At 32.7% G+C, this 14,006-nt stretch overlaps 1 protein-coding gene and 1 long non-coding RNA gene across 4 annotated transcripts; one reads left to right on the top strand and one right to left on the bottom strand.

Moving 5' to 3' along the window:
* Positions 1-536: 536 nt before the first annotated feature.
* LOC108324794 (N-acylphosphatidylethanolamine synthase) lies at positions 537-7,305 on the bottom strand. 3 transcript variants are annotated; one of them, XM_052871512.1, is made up of 5 exons: positions 6,987-7,303; positions 6,781-6,908; positions 6,030-6,115; positions 4,180-4,317; positions 537-1,158 (listed from the first exon to the last, which is right to left on the bottom strand). In XM_052871512.1, the coding sequence occupies exons 1-5, from the start codon at positions 7,193-7,195 to the stop codon at positions 874-876; spliced, it is 846 nt and encodes a 281-aa protein (XP_052727472.1). In that variant the 5' UTR covers positions 7,196-7,303; the 3' UTR covers positions 537-873. The 3 variants fall into 3 exon arrangements, with proteins under 3 accessions (XP_052727472.1, XP_052727473.1, XP_052727474.1); XM_052871514.1 differs by lacking the exon at positions 537-1,158 and adding an exon at positions 2,820-3,421 and having other exon boundaries at positions 6,987-7,305; XM_052871513.1 differs by lacking the exon at positions 6,030-6,115 and having other exon boundaries at positions 6,785-6,908; positions 6,987-7,305.
* A 4,414-nt stretch (positions 7,306-11,719) lies between these two features.
* LOC128194133 (uncharacterized) lies at positions 11,720-13,632 on the top strand. The gene is made up of 2 exons (XR_008245456.1): positions 11,720-12,022; positions 12,681-13,632. It is a non-coding gene; the product is annotated as an uncharacterized LOC128194133 (long non-coding RNA).
* The last annotated feature ends 374 nt before the right edge of the window (positions 13,633-14,006 follow it).

The raw sequence follows: 14,006 nt of genomic DNA, 5'->3' as shown, positions 1-14,006 counted from the left end.
TGTCTAAAAAAATTGTTTTATTAAAATAAAAAAATTGAAATAAAAAATATTGTAATTATTTCCTTCAAATAAACTATTTAAAAAGTAAAAAAAATTAAGTTACAAATAATTCAAATATCATGTATTTCAATTTCTTATAATTGCTAAAATTCCTATCCATTAAAGTTTTTCTGTAAGTCTCGTTAAGTTAACTTTAATTTATTAAAAGTAATTTATTTCCTTGTCTTGTAAGTGTTTGTTAAGACAGATATTATTTATATAAACTGATTCCAAATCTCAACTAGGTCATGCATAATATTGACTGTAAGTTTAATTTATCTTACCCTACCTGAAGGCCCTGAGGTTGTATCTTCTGCTAACAAAATTTCGAATTTCTCTGAAGCAGAATGATACTGTCCGCCCTTGTTTTCCGCTCTTAGGAGTAAATGTATTAGCAGAAGAGAGAGTGGTGGTGGGGACAACATAAGAAGGAAGCAAACCAAATAGGACCAGCACCATGTGGACAAATAAATACGGACGATACGGCAGACACATCATATGGAATGAAACCATGGATTAGGATATAGTGCATTACACAAAGAAATGTCCTAGGTGATAATGACACTACTAAAATGCCAAAGATCACAGTCCATGCATGTTATTATACGGAACCAAAAGTTGCCATGGACTCCAAATTTTTATCTTAGAATGAAACTGTGGATTTTGAAATACAAGCCCATCTAATTTTTGGCTGTACATCTCTACCTACAAAACTTCTATTGAATGAATGAAACTTAATTTTAAGAAGCCGAATAGTTCTCGCTCAACCATAAATTACAACAACAAAGAATGATTCAATATCTAAAACAACCTTAATCTCTGACTCAAACCTACCTATGACTTCAGAAGACTTTTACCAAAACACCTTAATCTCTCCATTGCAGCGTGGATTTGCTCTGAAATTGTGGCGTAGAAACATCTTTGTGCTGCTTCATCCAAACCATCACAAGTGCTGGGCCATCCAACAATTGGGAATGACTCACTACGGGATTGGGAAATAGCCTTTTGCCTCATTGCTGGAAGGTCAAGTTCAATTGGATCGCCAATAATAATGTCAATTTTCTTATTCCATAATGGTAAAGGAGGTCGTCTACCAAACATATATTTCTCTGGCATCACCTAGAAATATAACCAGAACTCAGCATAAGCATACACCATAAAACATAATAACTGTTCAATTATTAAACTACCAAAAGAATTATATAGACCAAAACCATGAAGAAAGAAAACCATGAGGAAGCTTGCCTATTTACTATTGGACATCATTGGGACAAAAGACACAGTAATGTAAAAACTGTATAATAAAAGAATTGCTGAAAGAAGTCTGTCAGAAATCTACAAAATCACTCAAATTTACAAATATGCATCACTAGTAACAATAAGACAGTTGCTTAATGCAAATAAAGTCTCCCGTAATGCAGAGATATTAATAGTGTGCCTTTTGGCCAATATAATATTAAATTATGAAAATTTATCAATTATAGAAGGAATACTGAAATCTTCATCTTTATCCTTTAAAGAATTCTCACGACTTTAAACAAAGCTATCAATCTTCATACAGTGAATCCGTGGCCCCAAAAATGCTATGCACATATTGTTCATCTATGGCCCCCGAAGACCGAACTATCAGCCAACAGGTGGGACTGAATCCATTCTAGCCTAGCCCAAGAGACCAAAAGATGAAGAGTACCATGGGGAGCCATTTATGGCATATTGAACAGAGAGAATAACAGGCTCATTTAAGTCTGAACTGACGGGAAACATTCAACGACATCACAAATTTTGCGTTGTGCTTAATTGGTTGAAGAGTGGGCATCAAGGTGACAAAGGTTATAGTGATAAGGGAATCAGCACTTGGGCAAACAAAGCTTGGACTGCTCAATGCACCCCAGGTCCAAGCGACAAAAGCGTGTAGGAGCTTGATATTTAGTTGATCAAGCCACAATTCAATGACTCAGATAAAAACAAAAACAGTAGATAAAAAAAGTCAAAATTCATGATTTTATGGAGAGGAATTAAGAATAAAGAGGCACCAGTCTTGATGTGCCCAGAAAGCTAAAATAAGAAAAGAGAACTAGACAGCTCTGGGTGGATAAGTAGAAACACCACAACCTATAGAAACCCAGTTTCATTCTTGCCGCACTCTAGAAATGGAGAACTGAGAGTCATAATTATAAGAATTCAGTTAATTCACCACTAAGTAAAAACCCTTACTTTGGGTACAACTGCAATAAGCAATCTGAATAAACTTCACTCAACTGAAAGACCTACATGATACATGATAGGATACTGGGTGATAGAATAGAAGGGAGCCGAACAGTAGGAGGCAAGGGGGCACCGAATGGTAGGAGGCAAGGGGAAGAAAGCCGAACGGTAGAAGACATGGAAAGGTCAGGCCGAACAGTGGAAGGCGGTGAAGAGCTGGAACCGAATGGGAACTGGAACCGAATGGGAACTGGACCCGATTAGTTGAAGAGTGACTATCCTAACTAGGACAACACTTGGGATAGGCGGAAAATATTTAGAAATAATTATAGTAAATAAGAATATATCTTAGGGAAATATTTTATTTAGAACAATATTCATATTTTATTCTAGGAAAATATTTTATTCTAGGGAAATATTTTATTTAGAACAATATTCATATTTTATTCTAGGAAAAGATTTTATTCTAGGGAAATATTTTATTTAGAACAATATTCATATTTTAATCTAGGGAAAGATTTTATTCTAGGGAAATATTTTATTTAGGAAATAATTAGTATAAATAAGGCTAGTAGAAGCTATTGTTAGGGTCATGCTTTTGATTATTGAGTTTTGTAAAGAAGGTTATGCTCCCTAGTGACTGAAGGAGGTTATGCTCTCAGTTATTGTTTGCTTTCTTTAATTTCCGATATTTTTATCAATGAAAGAAGTTCATTAAGTTACCGTTCTTTTGATTTACTGTGAGAGTTGAGGGTAATCTTTCTACCTACTATCGTGGTTAGTTACGTCTCAAACACGGATAAGTAACAATACATCAAGTCTCGAGCAAAACATATGAATAGATAACAACAAAAGTCAACAAAATGATATAACTTAAAGTTTCAAACATTTAACAAGTCACTCTACTATCATTCAGATTCCGGAGAACACTGGAACATTGCCTCAAGAGATGGACCGTGGCCACAAACAGAGACAATGTGTCTGAACTCGAAAGAGGTTATAGTCACACAACAAAGTTGCAGTTGCTAGACAACTACTTTAGAGAAGACTTTCTCTTGGTGATGGGGATGGGCGAGCTTCAAAGTTTAGCAGCGGGAAATAGAGGCCACGCGGAAGGAAAGTGGGGAAAATCCTAAATTTTCGAAGGACAGAGAAGGGGGTGAAATTTCATTTTTACCTGAAAAATGGCATTGAAACAGGGCCAAAATGAGGACTTTTACCACCCATTGGAATTGTGTTGCAGTAGTATAGTATGTGAAAATATGTGATGTCAGAGATTTCAACACTGATCCCAAAAACACTTTATGAAAGTTTTGTAACAGACAAGGACCGCTATATGCTGCTACAGCACTACAAGACCACTATTGCAAGTGATCAAGACAATAACTACAATTTTATGTATAAATAATTTTCTCTTGCTAATGATAATACAAGAATTGATATATAATCAATAGGATTATAATTGATATTAAAACATGAACATTGTTAGGAGCAATTTATAAATATAGTATAGTGAAAGCCTAGAGATGGAAGCAAGCATGAGAAAAGAAGTCTTGGACAGAGCAAACATAGAATGAGTAGACGTATAATTAGAGGGTGACAAGTCATGTTCTCCACTTATTTTTAACAATCACTTAGTCCTTGAAACATCGATGAATGCTCACTGCTATCTTCATAGTTCCAGTTAAATGGCTACTTTGCAACATATTCGCTAGTAGATAAAAACTGTTTTCCTAGCAAGACAGTGTTGTTCATCTGGAGGATATAAATCCTTCAGTCCCAAATATGTCTAACAACTGGAGACAGCTTATCACAGAGGCTTTCTTATTCCAACAGACTAGATAAATTGACAGTGCAGCAACTTTGGTAGAAAACATAACTAGAAATGTAGTAGGATATATAATTTAAAGGGAAAGCAGAGAAGTTCTGACTTACCTCATGAAAACCATGATGGATAATTGGCAATACGATTGGAGTTATACGTGCTCGAGCAATTAGACTAGCAGTTCCCCATTTCAACCGCCTTATAGGTGCCTCTTCTTGATTCACCTTTCCTTCTGGAAAAGTATGCAGCTGCCATGACAAATTCATAAATGACATATTAGTTTTACTTCAGTAAAATGAACTCCCCATTTGGGTGTGAAACAGAATGTGCCAGCATCTACTCAATTAAAGCACCAGTTTTAAAGAACTTCTGAAACTAGTTCTCTTATGACTTTGGGATACCAATTTACGTTATTAACCTTATATATAATTGCATGTAAAAATTAAGTAAAACAGGCTCTGTTGATGATTGGTCTTTTGGTTTTCTTCTCTGCACAAAATAGAAAAGAAAGCTTATGTTCAATTTGGCTTAAAAGAAAATGTTTCGTAATAAATGTTTTCCCTAAATCAGAGGCACATCATCTTTATGCTTTTGTGATTTTATATTCATAAAAGTAAACACTCATTCTGAACACTGCTTACCCAGAAATGAGGATTGGTATTAATAATAAAATAAAAAGAAAAACAAGCCCGACTTCCATCAACCAGTACTGATTTACAGTGATCCAGTTGGAAAATCAAGTAAATAGGAATTCATCCCCATTCTTACTCCTCCATCCCCTTCTTCAAATCAGCTCAAAATGCATCAAGCATAGCATGAAAATAAATAAATCAATTTGCAGTCTAGAGCATTTCTTATGTGCTACAGCAGAGAATGGTTCCTGAAGCTTTGGTGATCCAGGAAATCACCAACAAGAAGTAGGTTTGGTTTAAGATTTGATCTTCAATGAAAAAACTGAAAACTTCAATACAAAAATAATCATAGAAAATAAAAAAGAAAATTAAAAGTTCTTCTCAATCCAGAAAACATCTATACAACCTTAGAATCAGTTTCCTAACTCCTAAACCATTACTATTATTATTACCATGAATAAACTAATTTCTACCCTGTATATATGCATGTTCTAGGAAACATTAACTTCCTGTATATTGAAATTACAAGTTGCCGCCATGATTGCAGTGGGGGTACTGCATTGCAGGCAAAAGCCAGCTGCAGTTAATGTGGTTGCAGACTAAAGCTGCATCATATGATAAAATCCACACACAAACTTGGACCTGCCGATTATATCAAGAAAATTTCACCGCAATACCAAACCTATCTAAACAAACTATCTTAGGATTTTGTTTTAATAAATCTGCAAGTCACTCGTCATATGAAGCTGAATCGCAAGTCACAACAACCATGGCCATCATCAATAAAATAATCCGCATCTAGAGCTTAATGTAAAGACAGACAGATATTTGTTGTATTTTATGTAAGCTTCAGAGCATAAAAGGGTAAAAGAAGAAAAAGAACAGAAAAGTACAACATAGCTACTTCCTAACACTTTCCAAGAGTAAAGCTTTCCCTTGGTGTGTAACTGAACAAGAGAACAATCTTTACATCCTTTCTCCTCTAACTAACCTCCCTGTATAATTGTTCGCATTCTGCTATGGCATTTGGGTGCTACTCAGTAACTAACTCCCTCTAGTCCTCTCAACTACTATCTTTGGCATTTTGTGTATACGATCGAAACATTTGAACCACAAGAAAATTGAACAACCATCTGTCATTTAGGATCATGAGTAAACATGACTTGGAAAGTTTGTAATCCATTTAAAATCATCATCCAAAATGATAAGAGTACAATAACAACCCTAGAAGGTCATAATAACCAATAACTTAACACAAACTACCCAAAATATCATCACAGAAGTGTTAAGCTTGAAAGGGAGGTGAGTACTAAATGTTACATAGATACCCATTCTCCATCATTTAAACGCTCAAGAGCTTCATTCATGTGCTCTTGATAAATTCCACCACCTCTTGTAATAGGTATGCATTTCCCTGTGCAAGTTACCATGTTAGAAACAGCAAAACAACCGTTTTTTTTTCATAAAAAGAACTAGATACACTTTTCAGCCTATTTTGATGAATAATTTATTATAAGCTTCAACCCAATCAAACAAAATAGATGGTGGTAAAGTATCACATTAACCTTCCAATTAATCCAAAAACTTTGTTAGCCTAGTGAAGTGAAACAGACTTAAATCTATGCAATTAAAGAACAGACAAGGGTATTTCTTTATACACCCTGCAAAACTCACCTGCACCCCCTGTTTTAAATTCCTTAATACCCTTTCCGGAATGTAAAAAATGGTTGCATGAGTTTTGTAGAGTGTAAAAAGTTAAACCCAAACAACATACAAAAGGACTTCAACAGAGTCACCACAATGCGATTGGGCAGGGACTTTTAAATATCCTGCGATTAGATTCGTTAAAGAAAGAACCTAATATTTGATCAAACAAATTTGATATATTCAACAGTGCTTTCACCAATTTTGTTTTTGTCAATTCAAAGAAATTGATCAAATATACAAAGGTTGGGGAAATGACAATAGCCTTTCCTTGCAAGAGCAGTCCAGAAGAAATAACAATTCAATAAATTGTCAATTACCAGATGTCATTGTTACAGAAATACAATAAATAGGAAGTGAAATTAGTAGACTTACCAACCCGAAAAATATAGGAATAGAGGGCATTCCTGAAGCATATATCTTCCGCAGCGAGAACCCATCGAGCCAACTTAGTATCAAAGATGGGAAAACCCTTAAAACCCCACATAGCCGGATCATCCAAACTGCACCATTTTCATTCACAGGTAAACATAAAAAAGAAAATGAAAAAGAAAAAGAAAACGAAGAGAGCGTGTGCTGACGTGGACATGTGATTGCTAATGGTGATGAGTGGGACACGGCGGGGTCTGGAGCGGACGAGGCGGAGGAGGGTGTCGGCGTTGTGAACGGAGGTGGTGTTGAGAAAAGACGACACCGTTTTGGCAAAGGTGCCCACCATCGCAATGACAAGTTTTCTGGGAATGCCTCCTAAGTGCTCCGGCCTCGCCGCCCACTCCATGGTGCGTGACATTTTACGTTACCAAGAATTGGAATTGTTATAGCAAAATGTCTTTAAGCTAATTTCTTGTTTTCTCTTGGAACCTAATAAAAGTGTTGACCCTTGGTTGATTTTTCTTTCCACTTTTCTGTCTTCAATGATGATACATAACTCGTGATAGCTAAAGTGTTAATGTACTAAACCCTGTTAAGTCTCGACAATAAGAAAATTGGTTTTAGATTTGAAGTACCAATGGATCCATCTTAAATTCGACTTTATTAATTATTTCATTAGTAATATATTAAGGTTATTTTGGTTTAGGGTGGATGTTAAGTCTATTTTCGAAAATTATTTTAAATTTTAAGTTTAGATTAAGTTTTATCTTTCCTCCTAAATACTTGAAATATTATATGTATAGTAATTTATCAATTATCTAAATATTACATCTCTATTTATAGATTTTTTAATGTATTTTTAATTAATGTTAGTTTTATCATGTATCAAACAGTAATTATTTGATTTATATTAATATAATTATTTTTATTTTTAATTTTATGGTTTGACCGACCATTTCACATTAGATAAAAAATACGTAGACCGCTCTATTCGTGATTGATCAATAAGTTATTATATACAAAAGTTATCTTATTAATTTTCTAAAGATACTTTACAAATAGTAAAATTATTAATAGGTTTAAATATCATATTGATAATTATTACATAATTTTATAGCCTTGTAATCAATAATAGGATGATTACATAATTTTATAGGCTTGTAATCGATAATAGGATGAGACATAAATAATATAGATTAGAACATGGTATATAAGGAAGAAGGATAATTATAATGTCCAAACTCCTTTGCTTAAGTTTATTTTAAAACTTACTTTTTTACCGCATGAAATAGATAGATAATTCATTGAGGTATTATTCACGTTAAAGTCGTGTCAGTGGCTTTTATTTGATGATGACAAAATTGTTTTAATCCTACAACAATTTTTTTTCATGTTAAAGTCGGGTGAATATGAGAAAACTTATCAATACTTATAATTTTCTTAAAAGTTATGCTATATTAGTAATTTTAATTTTAAATTACTTCGGTTTCGTAAGAAAGCCTAAAAAATATTCTTGATTTGTGAGTGTTATGGCCATGAAGGAACCAAACATTATTTTGACTAGGAATCCTAAATCTATGTATTGTATTTGGATAGATTTTTAAGGTATTTAAATATATTGAATTTGAATTAATATTATTTTAAATTGTTTTATTTTTCAAATATATTGTTTGAATAAGACAATTCAAATTTGGTAAATTTTAATTTTATTGTTTAAATAAATTATTTCAATTACCATCAAATTTAAAATAAAAACTATTTAAATATCAAATAATTGATAAAATTAAAAAATATCAATATTGATTATCTTGTGTAGAGAATCTTGATGTTATTTTTTTTTGTCAAAGTCCTTTAAGATTTTTTCATTTCATATTTGTAAAACATTTTTTTAATTTATATTAAACAAGATTAGTTTCAAGTTATGAAATAGTACATCACACCAAACCCAAGTAAGATAACATTAGGTCAAGATCCTCTAAGGTTGGGTTGACTCTTCCTTGCTCAAAGTCAAGTCAAGTTGATCGAAACCAAGGCAACAAATTGGTGCAAGTCTAGGTTAAGCCAAGTATGCTGGAGCTTAGGTCGAGCTAAGTTAGGTTATAGCTAAGTCAAGTCGAGTCGATCCAAGTTCAAGTCATCCAAAGTTGGTTTGGTCCCAAGTTGAGTCAAGTCGAACCAAGTCTACATTTAGTCGAGTCAGGGCAGATCCATATTCATGTGAGTCTGAATTGACTCACGTTCAGTAAATGGGTTAGGCCTAGGTTGGTCCTGGTTTGATCAAAACTAGGTTTGGCTTAGCCTTATCAAGACCAATTCAATTTGAATCAAGCTAAGTCTATCTATATCCAAGTCGAGTTGAGTCAACAAGGCTTAGAGTCAAGTTGAGTCAACAAGGCTTGGAGTCAAGTTGAATTGGCCTAAACGAGCTGAATCCAGCCAAGTCGGCACAAACCAAGGTCAAGATGAGTTGGCTAGGGCCTAGGTCAAGTTGAGTTTGGGAAAACCCACATTCAGTTGAGTTGAGGTGAGTCCAAATTCATCTAAGTTAGGGTACACCTATGTGCAATTGATTTGGGTTAGGCTTAGGTCAATCTTAGATCGATCAAAATTAGGTGAAGTTGGGTTGACTCGAATATACTAGAGCCTAGGTTGAGCTAAGTCAACCTAAGTCAGTCGAGTGAAGTTAGTTTGAGCACCCTAAGTGGAGCCAAGTTAGCTTAGAGCCAAGTCGATCTGATTTGGTATGAGCCCAGGTTGAGTAGAGTTGGTATAGGTCAATGTCCATCTAAGTCGAGATAACTCATGTTCATTCGAGTTGCGACGACCCATGTTCATCCGAGTATATTCATACTCATTTTGCATTTTGAATCTCTTGTGTGGTCAACTTTTTCTCTCACACCAACTTCTTTCTTCATTATTTCTAGCTTTTTGGGTTTTTTTTCTGTTTCTTGGTTGTTGTTTCCATCCATATGCATTCTTTTGCAAAGAAAACATCTCATTCTTTCAATGTAGGCACGTGAAAACTCTCCCTATTGATTCTTGTTTCGTCTATATAAATGGAATTTTTATATCTTATCCATGGGTTAAAGTAGATATCATTAGAGAAAGTTTTGTAGAAGAACGTTAAAACTTTGAAGAATATGTAATCATTTTGTAAAATTGGTGTAGAAATGTGAAAACATATGAAATGTATAAGAAGATAAAATTGAGTTTTGCATCTAAATCTTTTGAAATTTTTGCAAAGTATCATATGATGATCCATAGTCAAATGATAGTTTCATATGGCAAACAATTTTTTAAAAACTTTTGTAAAACTTAGTTCATAAAACCCCTTTTCTTTTGTTAGTGTAAGAGGATAATATGTAATGAACAACAAATAAAGGAAAAGAAAGATTTATGCTTGAAATTTTATATTGGTTCTTATGATAATGAAGGATACATTTGATTCTCGATCAACTAATTAAGTTTTACTATATTGACTATCACTGAAGTTGCAACGTGTCAATCACTTCTAGCTAAAACAATTTGAGTATTATTTGAACTCATATACTTCTAACTAATAATCTATGTATTTTTTGGAACACAGGCATTCATAGCTAAAAGAAAATATTTTTTAGACAACAATAACTTTTAGCTAAATAAATAAGGTTTTAAAAAAGATGTTATTTAAATGATAATAGGTTGCTCACTATACAAAGGATCTACATCTTTCAATGTATATAATGGATTAACATTTTTAAAAAGCTTTTATGATTATAAAAGGGTTTAAGCTTAAATTTCAACAACATTTCAACATTTCAAGATCATTGTCTTGTATTTCTCCTTAAAAGGGTATATTTGAATAGAAAAAATATTTGTTGCAAATCTTTTTCTTTTGTTACGAGCTTCAAACTTAGATGACACTCTTCATGTGTCTGATTGAGCTAAAGGTACATTATATGTGCTCCATGCAACATTAAATGTTAATCTCATCTTCAAACATCCCAATAATTAACAATACTTATTAGTCCTAGGTTAAACAACCTTTTACTCAAATTGAACTAAAAGTGAAGATCATACACAACAAATAGCTGGACCAAAATTAACATATGTTTGTTTTTGTGTGTTTGTTGATACAAAGCAGATTTAATTGATATATCAAGATATCTTAATCTTGACATGTTATTTAGTGGATCCTCTTGATAGACCAAAGACAAAAACATTCGTAACAATATATAATTTTGAAGAATATTTTTTTCAAGTACAATGTAAGCTTAAAACGACATGTTTATCGTTTGGTCCATAGTTCACTTAATTGAAATTAGAACCACTATTTTTATGCTAAAACAAGTAAAATATTTAAGATAATATTTTTCGAAAAAGTTTCCATCTATCTCTCTTCAGTTTTCTTTCTACTCCTTTCCAACACCAATTAAAAAAATTAATTTCTACTTTTTAGTTGATTTATCCCAAAAAAAATTATATTTACTTAAAATTTTATTTCATTGGTGTTGGATGGAGGTTGAGGAAAAAATGGGTGTCTCGCCAGTCATATTTTTCAAAAACGTTCTAAGCCATTCTGCTATTATTCGAGACATTTTTCATTATAAAAATTAATAGGAAATAATTTTTGAGCTAAAAGTTGAGTTTTATTAAATGAAGCCTTTTAGTCCGGCCTGATGTATACAGATGAAAGTTTTTATAATTTTTTTTAAAGAAAAGATAGAGTAAATATTTCCATAAATTTTTAAATTACTTTATGCATAAACTTATTTCATTTATCTTTTATTGTAGTATTTATAGAAGTTTGTTCTAACATATATAATGTATATTATCAAATATTTGTTAAACTTAAAAAAGTATTAATTTTTTAAAATTCATTTTAGAAATTTTAATTATTAAACAAAATGCTTAAGTTTTCCTTAATAAATTACATGGTGTAGCTGCTTTGAATCACAAATAAACTGAACGACTACGATGGCAGTAGTGCGGCTGTGCCTTAACCTACCTATTCCGCAGAAACTGTTGCTTCTGCTTCCTCTTCGCTCTGCTTCGCCCAGCGCATCCCTATACCTCAAGCTCTCACTCTCATCTCATTTACTTCTTGAGATACATATTCGCACCTGAACCACCTTCATTCTTCAGTCCATATCAGGGATCATTGTGTGCTATTTGGGCCAATCGTATGGTTTGATGGAGCGCGCCTGAAATCTGTTCGACACAATGACTGTGAGGGACTTTCAAACTCATTTGTCCTCTTATTTCGGTAATGCTCTTCATTAATCATGATTATGATCGGCGATACACGTAGATTTTGGTTCTCTTATTTGTCCTCTTATTTCGGTAATGCTCTTCAATAAAGCAATTTCAAAAAAATAAAAAATCGGAAAATTAATACGTGCCAACATTATTTATTATAATAGACTTGTTTACTGTTAATAATGAGAATTTGGTTCTCAGGATTTAATCTTCAACCTGAAATAGTGTCACTAATCTTGGAAATTTTCAACCGTTTCTATTTTCTTCTATCTTTTCTCTAAACTCTTTATCCTTTTCCATTAATATTTGAAAAAAATGAAAACTCTCACCGGAATTCGGCTAATTGGAGCCCGAATTCTGAATGGGTTCAGGATGAATTTGTATTCTTTATGAGAACTTTTGTGTTGTAACCGGTTGTGTTTTTTAAAATATATTGATGTATAGTAATTTTGATATTTTAAAATATATTGAAGATTAGTGATGCTATGCAAATTTAGTCACCAAGAATCAGCGTAAATAGTAAACTGGTATCATCTAGTAAACAGTGTTGGGACATATTCATTGGCAAAAGAAAAATTCTTTTGAAATGTGTTCCTCACTGCAAAAAGAATAAAATAAATTTATACATGTATATATTTATTTATTTGGTTATTTTTATGTTCCAGGAAGGTGCAATTTTTGGTTTAATTGTCACAAATGACGACGTGAATTTCTTGGCTAAAAGGACCAAAGATTGCAGGGAATGGCAATTTTTTCCAGGGATGAAAGTGTAAAGGTTTGAAATGAAGGAAACTCAGCTTCTTGATTTGTCATGCCTATATGTTCAATATAATATGGCTTGTGCTTTGGGGTTATTTGGTTTCAGGATTGAAACAAAAATTATGGACTTTATAAAACGAAAGGATCAAAACTACATATTGAACATAGATGCAGAAAGTTGTGAATTCTAGGATAGGAGCCTAAGAAAATCGCCTTATAAATAATAGAGTTCAGTTTTCACATATGTTCAGCATAAAGTGAATTAATGGAAAATTATAGAACTTTTTAAAACAGTAGTCATAAATTCAACAATGTGATAATATATAAGGGACAGTGTAAGAAAACCTTCACCATGCTTATTAATTAAAATCATTTAATAGCAGCTAAATCAAAATAGTCCTTCAAACATCACCAAGAATGTATCTTGGCTGGTGCAGTAGGTAAGTCATTTTACTGGTTGTAATCTTAAGAGGTTTCCTACGTCAACTATCCATGATGGCAAACAAAGAAAAATCAAAGGGACAATTTTTTTCCCCTTCTGATTTAGTTCTTTCTCTTTTGGTTCTTCCTAATGCGGGCTATTGCCGATATCATTTGGGAGTAGCCCCGTCTCTTTTGTCGTGTTTTTCTTAGTTATTATGAAATAAGTTCACAAGCATTTCTTGGATTTGTTCATATTTTAAGTGATTTCTTATAGATAGATATGAGATGTTTGGTTTAGAATCTATAAATTAAGTTTTGTTATGATAGATCTGAACCTTTTACCGTTACACATCTTGTAATGTGTTTTGTAATGAGAATGGAATGTGTTTTACACATCTTGTAATGAGCAATGCAAAGCAATAGAGTTGAGGTGTACCTAAAAACATTCTTAAATACAAAATCTTACTACCTAAAATTTAAATTCTAGATCTTTAGTCATTTATTTTAGTCTCTCAAATTTAGTGTGTGAAAACTAAAACCATATTTTGAAGGATTCATTTTTTTTTTTTGAAGTTGGGAAACAAAACACGAATTGTTCAACATTTCAAGGAATAAAAATATAATTATTTTTTTTTCTTTTAACCTTGGATTTCTTTTTAGGAATTTATTGTGTGCGAACAGGTATATAGAGGAACGCAGATCTAGGGAAGAATCTATCTCCAATTATTCCCATATCTTATTTTGATGGTTATTGTCGTAGATTTGTCCGTGGATTTTTGGTAAAAGACCAGAGAAAAAATCAGTTAAAA

The sequence above is a fragment of the Vigna angularis genome, chromosome 1 (genome assembly GCF_016808095.1).
Source record: "Vigna angularis cultivar LongXiaoDou No.4 chromosome 1, ASM1680809v1, whole genome shotgun sequence".
Lineage (NCBI taxonomy): Eukaryota > Viridiplantae > Streptophyta > Magnoliopsida > Fabales > Fabaceae > Vigna > Vigna angularis.
This window is presented reverse-complemented; position numbering and strand designations above follow the sequence as displayed.